At 45.4% G+C, this 8,988-nt stretch overlaps 1 protein-coding gene across 4 annotated transcripts in view; it reads left to right on the top strand.

Moving 5' to 3' along the window:
* The first annotated feature begins 1,146 nt into the window (after positions 1–1,146).
* Positions 1,147–8,988, top strand: part of Alcam (activated leukocyte cell adhesion molecule) — a 179,410-nt gene continuing 171,568 nt past the window's right edge. For 2 of the 4 annotated variants that reach the window (XM_076548984.1, XM_076548983.1), the window contains exon 1: positions 1,656–1,872. In XM_076548984.1, the coding sequence (XP_076405099.1) occupies positions 1,800–1,872 (73 nt within the window). In that variant the 5' untranslated portion in view covers positions 1,656–1,799. Of the gene's footprint in view, positions 1,873–8,988 lie in introns of all 4 variants that reach the window. The other 2 variants (XM_006989991.4, XM_006989992.4) reach the window with 2 other exon arrangements.

Below are 8,988 nucleotides of genomic sequence, written 5' to 3'. Positions count from 1 at the left end.
ACGAAAGACTATTTAACCCTCGCGAGGTGGTTCAGGAGCCAGGATTTTATTATGCTACCGGCATAAGAGTTGTAATCCCGCATTCCTGAGTTAGAGCCACTTAGGGCCCCAACAGCTCCACCCTGGTGTTTCAGAGGAAAATATTCCTTCATGCTTTCTGCCTGAACTGAAAGCGACACGGCTTCCTGATGCTAAGCCTGGGAGGTGGTTCGAGCTTCAGAAATTGCCTGAGAAGCCTGCCCATCTGCTGGGTGCCTCGCTTTCTGGAACGGACCAGGAGGAGTTGATTTTTAATCCGAGTAACTCTGGATTTTCTTTTGTAATTTAAAATCGCCGCCTAATTAAAAATAAAAGTGACACTTTTTAAAAGGGACGTTAGGAAAATCCGTATGATGTGGTATGGTGTAGAGTCCTAATGCTCACCGGGAGGGAGATGGGGAGTGGGTGGAGGGAGGGCAGAAATCTCTTTTGGCTTCTTGGTACTGGATACTTGACTAAATGTTCTGCTTTGGGGAGGTGTGCGGGAGCTGGGACTAGGGCTAGAGAAGATAGGCGAATTAGAGAAGGAAGGAAGGAGTTTATCCCTGGGGGAGAATTATCCTGAACCAGCCAGTGACTGTTTCCATCTTTTCCACCTCCCTCAGTCCTGGTCCAAGAGGACCAAAGATGCTCTCCTCACCCCCACGGTGCTGCCCTCATAACTCCACAGAAGCCAAAGGCGCGGTACCACCACCGAGGAGAAAAATCCCTAGGCGTGAGCCAGTGAGTACTGAGTTGGGCTTCCGAGTGCAAGAAGACAGCTATGTGACTAGGCGGGGCGGACAGCAGATGGTCACAGATTGTGTGTCTTGGGGGCGCTGAGAACCCAGTGGCCAGAGCCAGTCCGCGGCGAACTCAGCCCGCTGTGCCCGGGGGGTTCTCAAGCCCGCTCCTTATTGGCGGGTGTGTCCTTGGGAGGCGGAGTCAAGGGCAGCCCCGCCCACCCGGGCGCAGGCGGGGAGGCGGGTAGAGGGGGGGCCATCAGGCTCTCCTCCCACCCTGGGGCCGCCAGCTCCGCTCAGTTCCCGGACTCGGTCCTGCAGCGCCTCTAGGCTGCAGATCCGCGCTCCAACCACCTGCTCCGCGCTGCCGCCAAGGAAGCTGGGCGGGAGGGAGGAGCGGGAGGAGGAGGAGGAGGAGGAGACAGGCAGCTTACACACGCCTTCCAGCCCTCCACTCAGAGCAGCCCGAGCCCGCGGCCGCCGCCACTGCTCCAGCTGCCGCCGCTCCATCCAGTGCCGCGGCTGCCACCTGAGGAGACCCACACGGTGCGAGCCCAAGGCGCTGCTGCCCCGCCGACCCCTTCGAGGTCCCCCGTGATCCGTGCGCGCTGCAACTCTCACTGCTCTTCTTATCACCTCCTTTTTTTTTTTTTTTTTTTTTTTTTTTGCAAGAAGAGAAACTAACCGGAGATTGCAGCCAAGAAGAACCGCGTCCACCTGGACTGACTACTGAAGCGTCTCCTGGAATTAAGAGGGTCGGTCGCCCGTCCTGGGAGGAGCAGCCAAAGACACCGAGGGAGGGCGTCCTGGAGGGGGAGGGAGGAGTTGCGGGTGGCGCGTGGAGGAAAGTTGCGTGTGGTGTGGTCTAGACCCGACGGCGCAGCGCCACGATCCCCGGGGGACCGTGTGTCTAGGAAAAAACGCCGGTGCCCCCTGAGTCAGTCGGGACCCACGAGCGAGCGGGCCCCGTGGGCCCGGGGACGACGCCCCCTCCTGCGGCGTGGACTTTGTCGGTGGCCCTCGAGGAGGAGGAGGAATATGGCACCTAAGGTTTCTCCTTCTGGCCGTCTGGTTTTCTGCCTCTTGATCTCCGCCGCGGTCCTCAGACCAGGTAAGCAATGGTGGCCTCTGAGCAGCCAGCCGACTGTCGTGCTTGTGGTGGCCCGGGGGCGGTTCCCTGGGTGGCCTGGGACTGTGTGTTCCAGCGCGTGGTGGTTGGGAAAGTCAGGGAGCTGGAAAGGCGCGCGGGGACGCGGACCTGTCTCTGGGAACAGTCACTTGTGTCACACGTTTTAGGCTTGGCTGGTCAGATCAAGTTTGGGCAGAGAGCGAGAGAGAGGAGAGCGAGCACTGAGGAGGAAATCTCCAGGAACTTTGGATGAGGCTTGGCTTTGAGGCTGAGGAGCCCCCAGGATTTGCTCTGCTCTCTCCCCAGCACGGTCCCTCCGGTCTCGGGGTGTCAAAGTCCACGTCACTGAACCCAGGGCAGTTTCCTTTCGCTGGGCTTTGAGCTGAAATAACTACCGGTACTTTGTCATGATAAATCCCCTAGTAACTTCCTCCTGGTCATAATATGAAGACCTGGGAGGGAAGGCGGGGGCAAGGGAGGGCTTTGCCCATCTCAGAAAAAATAAATAAATAAATAAATAAATAAATAAATAAATAAATAAATAAATAAATAAATAAATAATAGATGAACACTGAAACAGCAGCTGCATCGTCTGGTGGGTGGTGAGTGTAGGGTTGATGGCAGCCGAGTCACGCAGCGTGGACTGGGGTTAGCAGCCAGGGTTGTGAGCCCTGTGTGAGGGATTTCTTGATTTCCACCCACCCGGTGATAGCGCCTCAGTTCTCACTTCTACACTGAGTCTTCGAAGGAAAATGATAAAATTCCCACCAACCAGAATATCTTAGGGGGGAATCCCTTTGCTCACCCTAGGGGACATCCCTGGCCCTGGCGTCCACCAGCTGGCCTGCAGGCTGACACACCATAGTCCTGCCCTCTCAATATATGCTCTCCCAGTCTACTGGCCCAAGGGGCAGCCACTTTTCCCTGCGGAGCCCGAGGATCTAACCTTTCGAAGTTTTGATTTTCTACCATTTAGTGGCTAGTTGGGGGTTAAACTACTATTCCCTGTTATTTTGGCTTCTGCCTGCTCCCCCCACCCCACCTCCCCTTTAGTTTTAAATCAAGGAGGAGGGGAAAAAAGGACTGACTTCCTTTTCGCATCTTTTATCCCTGTACACCCCTTCAATTTTTGGCAAGCTGAAGCCACAGAAGAGGGTTCAAAGGCTAGGAATCTTTCTCAGGAAAGAAGAGAAAGTAAGGAGGCCACAGGAGCCTGATTCTCCTCCTCCTCTTCCTCCTGATGCTGCTGTGTGTGTGCGGGGGGGGGGGCGTTGGGGTGGTTGTCTTCACCATATCTCTATATCAAAGTTGCATTTGTGAGGTAATGACTTTACTGTTTCTGAGGCTGGGAAAGACACCGGGTGGCCAATCTCAGGCTCTGGGGCGGGGACCCTCAAACCTGAGTAGCGCCGGATTTAAGGCAGGTAGGGCAGAGTCACAACACTCAGATGATGAGCACCGGCCCGCTCCTCTCTTGTCTTGCACAATGAAGACTCACTTTTTCTGGATCCCAGTGTAGGATGGGGGAAGGGCACCTTGGAACCCTGGTGAAGAGTCAATAAGGGAGCTTGGGAGTCAGTGTGAAATGTGACAATACACATGCCTGTGTCCGCTCTTGGCTTTAACCCTCTCACACCAGGCTCCGAGGCTGTCACACTTCCACCCCCGGACTGCAGCACACAGCAGTTAACCTTTCATGCGGTCGCGCTGGAATTTCTTTTCAGTTGGCCCCGTCGGAAAAACAGGTTTTTCTTCACTCGGAACTGCCAAATGGGGGGGAGAGGTTCCTCTTTCAGACCTGATGGCAATTCTTTCTGCACCGCAGGCTCCAGTCCAAGCCACCAGCTGTGCGCTTTCCCGCAGGAGCGCGCCTGCTGATCCGTGGGGGGGGGGGATCGCAAGCCACAAACCCCAAAAATTCACTTTTCCCCTGAATGATAGCGCTGACGCAAACTTCTCCATGGGATCTCAGAGTGCTTTCAATGGGAAGATCGTGGTTGTAAAGGCGCAGGGTCTCCAGCAAGTGAGTTCAGGACAGAGAGTGCGCGGCTTGCAGTGTCTGTCCTCTGCAGGGGGAGCCTTGAGAGTGAGGTACTGCCTGGCTTCATCCTTGGGGCTCATTTTCCTGCCTGCCTCATTTCTGAAGCAGTTTTAACAGTATGTGTCAGGTGCCAGAGGACAGACGCTGCTCATGCCGGTCTTTTGCCTTGACAAGGACCACCGTAGTGACCCATATGTTTTAGGCCTCTTGTACAGTCTGTTTTGAAGGAAAAGGGAGGCAAGACTTCCACCAACAAAATCTGAATGTGATAAAGGCAAGGAAGTGTGTGCTCAGCATCCTAGGTGGCAAAAAATCTCATTATTCTTGCAGAAAGAGCGTCAGCCTGTGGTGACATTTTGTACTGCTTTAAAGAAAGCTTGCCTGGGTTGTTTGCCAGGAGGTGTGGTATGGCGGTTAACTGTTTCTTCACCTGAGCCATCTGAGCACACCCCTCCCTGGGAGGTTTTTTTTTTTTTTTTTTTTTTTCATTTTTCATGAGGATGCAAGGTTCACTCTAAGACTTTAGGACGCCTAAAGCTGTTCTCAGTGGGGGTACCATCGTTTATCAGTTTATTTCATTAGTTCTGGGGCGGAGGGGGGGGAAGCAGCCACTGAAGTCATGTCCTTTCAGATCTCTCACATGGGATTATTAAAATTTATTAATTTTACAAATACAAACTGCCACAATAGGTTGTTGTGTGCTTGGTGTATTTAATCCAATAGCAATTTACAATGGAATGGAGTACTGCTTGCAGTATATTGCTTTTCTAGGCTTGGCTCAAAACCTAGGTCTACATTTGGGCACTTGAACATGACAAGAAACCTTTTGAGGCTTCAGCTTTCTCCTGTGAAAAGTAAAAAAGAAAAAGGAACCATGAATCTATTCCTTGAGACTTCCTCCAGCTCAGACACTTTTTTTTTTTTTTTTTTTTTTTGTATTGAGGTAGAAAAACATTTGGACTGACAGAATTATTTTCCAATAATGTGTTTCTTATTCTCTCCTTCTGGACAAAATTTATTGCTAGAAAGATTTCAGTGTGTATCCCTACTGATAACTTTCTCTCTTTTTCTCCTTTTATAAATTCATGAGAATGTGTTGTGCTTATTCTTCCAGGACCAATCAGGACAATCAAAATAACATGAGGCGGGGTAGGGATGGGGGGGGGGTTATTAGTCTCCCATTCACCTAGGAGTGGGAAAGGTTTTAGACCTTAGAAAAGCCTGGTAGTGTAGCCATCTGCCTTCCTCTTAACTGCGTGTGTAGTTCTAGAATTAGGTATAAGCTGGCTGGGACTAAAATGCACATGTAACAAAACTTGTTCTACTAACCCTAATAGTGCTCATATGATACAGAGAATACAACACACGGAAACTTTCATGTCACTTTAAAAGCTATAGAAATCCAAGCTATTTTGCATTGCTAATTCCCAACTTTTCTGACATTTTAGGATATTCAAGCTCACTTTTTTTGTGATAGAAATTCAGATGGGAATGCATGTATGTCATTGACTTGTTAAGTAGGCAGTCAACAAGAGCCCACTCAGTACTCTTAAGTACTATTTATATTGAGGCTGGTATTCCAGAGTTCAGTTTCTTCTTACCTATTGCATCTAAAAATGCTGTGGCATGACCTTGAGAGCTATTGTTCTGCCCCTGTTTCTCATCAACAGAATTTTCCTTTTGTGTAATTCATGGTTCTGATTGTAGTGAGATTAATCATTCCACAGAATTGCATTTTTAAAATTTGTAGCTGTAAGATGTGCTATATTAAAATGCAAAGATATTAACAAAATATTTTAATCTATTCCACTTAGTTATCTCTTTATTGTTTTATTAAAAGGCGCCAAAATGTTTCTTTCTTTTCTTTTATCTTAGTCCCTTTTTTATGCCCCCAATTCTTATGCCATTAAATCCAGATCTTACCGGAACTGAGTGCTGATTTGTAAGCATTTTTTCATGTGTAATAGCAGTATTTTTAAGGCAGTGTTTTAAATGCTTTATGATCATTATGTCTTATATTCCAGACACACCATTTGTTTAACATCAAACACGAAAGAGTTCTTTAACCCAAGTAGACACATCTGATTTATATCTGGGAATATGGAGAGGAGCCACACAGGTTCCCTATTTTAAATATAAAAGTGCATTCGTGTCTTTGTGTGGACAAAGAGAATCAGTCACTTCAAAGTGTTAATTTTGTTCTTTGTTGTTTTCACACAGGTCCATGCCATTGCTGGCATAAGACTTTTGTGACGTACAAAGAATTACATCATTCACTGAAATAACAAAAACTACCAAGAATATTTTCTTAGGAGTGGTGATAAATTAATGTGTGTTTATTATTACTTTCAAATTTTAGTTCATTTTCTTCCCAACGAGAACTAAAAAGACTGGAAATGTGTCCATTTCTACCTTTATTTACTTTCTTATTTGAGTATTTCCTTTCCCTATGGAAAGCAAGGTGAAATTTGGAAAAAAAAAAGTATATATATATATATATATATATATATATATATATATATCATGCCATTTGACAAAGCTTTAGTCTACAGTTATTCAAGTATTCTTACTATATGTAAAACGTTACATATTACTAGAGTTATAAATATTTTCATTCAGCTATTTATTTAAATGACAAATCTCATATTTTTTTAACTTTTTTGTTGTTGACTAGAGTAGCATATATTTCAGAAAAAAAATGGTTCAGAAATGTTGTGATATTTAGTCATTGTTTTATGGTAACCTATTATCATTGCCCATTATTGTAGTGTGTGTTCCAGGAATGAAATTAGCTTTTAATGCTTCTTCTTATTTATCTAGTCAGTTCTCAATTACCCATTGTATCAACGGGAAAAGCAGAGTTGCATGCAGTGCATAGCAGTCCTCATCAAAGGATTATTTAATGTGACTCTAAGTTGAGTTACTTAATGATCATGCCTGTATCTGGTCTTCTAAGGGTTGATTGTATTTAAAAATAATGAAATCAAACTATGTGGGGAATAGATGGTTCAGAAACTGGGTATCTAACTTCTGTGTCTGGTTTCTCCTTTCTCCTCTCTGTTTTCTGTGTCCTTATGAAATCTTGGTCAAAGTAAGACTATAAGACTAAAAACATCATGTTTAGATGTAATTAAGTGTTTACAGTCTTTTCAAATAATAGAAATGTCACAAACTCTTGACAATCACAAGGAAAACATCCTATGGTCACGTTATTTCATCTAATCTTCAAATTTGTCCAGTCACATGTCAGTCACTTAGATGGGCAAAGTTAATACTTTCCAGATTGGGTAAGAGTTTGCCTTCCCTAAGTGACCACTTTCTTTGCAAATTTGTTCCGTTATTTTATATGAGTTTCTATGAATAAATAAAGAGGTGGTTCCTTTTTTCTTGATGTAAGTTGGCTTGACAATTTGGTGCATTGATTCTCCAAAGGCTATTTACATACCTGCTCTTAGTAAAAACAGTAGTACTTTCAGTGGATTTCAAGGTCATTTTAAACAGTGGCAACCAGTAATGTAAAATTTATAAATAACAGAGGGAAACTGAATTAAAAGAAGTTTAGAATTACTGAACACACAACAATGGAATAGCTTTCTGCCCCAACCTCTTTTTCTTCTCCCTGGCTCATGGCATAGGCAGTTTTTTCCTGGTGTCCTCCTGCCATGAAGTACTGTGTCACTATGGGCCCAAAACAAGGGTGCCAATTGCATTCCAACTGGAAACTTCAGAACTAAGATTCAAAACCTTTTCTCTTTGTAAGTCGAGTTTCTCAAGTGTTTTATTATAGTAACAGAGAACTGCCAAGCAGAACATAATTATTACTAACTGTTCCATCTACATATTTACCTTCTAATACTTAACTATAAAAAATACATTCGTCATCCTGAAAAAGTCCATATTCCTAACATTTTAAAATTTAAATGTCAGTTATAGTGAAATATCATCAAGCGATCTGAGCTTGATTCTTGTGGAGTACATGAAAGATGGAGTTATAGCCTGCTTTTGTAGTGAGTTTGCTCGCTTAGATCCATAGTAAAAAAAAAGGGTGGGGGGAGAGGCAATAAAAAGTGTGTGTGTGTGTGTGTGTGTGTGTGTGTGTGTGTGTGTGTGTGTGTGTAGTGGGGTGTTTGAGAGAGAGACAGACAGACAGAGAGACAGAGAGGCAGACACATACACACACAGATTTACCAGGATCTTCCATTAATTTCTTACTCTTAAAATCTTAACCTATTGAATGAGAAGATGGAAAGTTTCATGTGGGAGAGAGAGAAGAGAGATTGAGACCAAGACTCATGCTTTGGCATGTCAAAAGAATGGCATAGAATACTGTGGGACCTCTACATAAAGAATTTGTTACCAGTCAAAGGGCACGTTGTTGGCCAATCTAAGTTCAAAACTCACATGACTGCTCAACATATAAAACATTCAGTAACTGCTGAGTCCTCGGAGTGTGCAGAGCAAAGGGCTGTACTTTGGGATGAGGAAGTGGACTAATTACTCGACAGCTAAGAGGCCATCCCTCCAGCACCATGTTCTCTGGGAAACAGAAACTTTTACAAAGTGTGTGACTAGAGCTAGGGGGATTGCTAGGTGCTGCAAAAGAATAAAGAACAGTTTACATGGCAGCACCCGGATCTAGTTGGGGTTAGGATAAACTTGGAAACGGTTTAGCAGTGATAGCTGAGGGATGTGCTGAGGAGGAAGCCAGCAAATCTATCGGGTCAGAGAGTAGGAGGGATAAGGAGACTGGGGGTGAGGGGAATGGGGCTCTGACTCAGAGACAAGTGGTACCTGTTCCTTTTTAGCGAAACTAAACAAGCTCTAAAAGTGGTCACAGATGCTGGGGGTTTCTTGAGGTTGTTTAATACTTCCCTGCTACCTGCTAATTTGCTTGCCAATGTGAGGCTCAGAAAATCGGTTTCATTCAAGTACTCGTACAGTGACAGATAATTGCACAAACACTTCTCTCCTTTAGGAGGAGTAAGGACTCATTATATCCACATATATTTTTGCAATTTTCCTTTTCCTGATCAACACAGTTTAGAGATGAAGAAACT

The sequence above is a fragment of the Peromyscus maniculatus genome, chromosome 12, assembly GCF_049852395.1.
Source record: "Peromyscus maniculatus bairdii isolate BWxNUB_F1_BW_parent chromosome 12, HU_Pman_BW_mat_3.1, whole genome shotgun sequence".
Taxonomy (NCBI): Eukaryota; Metazoa; Chordata; class Mammalia; order Rodentia; family Cricetidae; genus Peromyscus; species Peromyscus maniculatus.
Note: the sequence above shows the minus strand (reverse complement) of the source record. Positions and strands in the feature narration are given on the sequence as shown.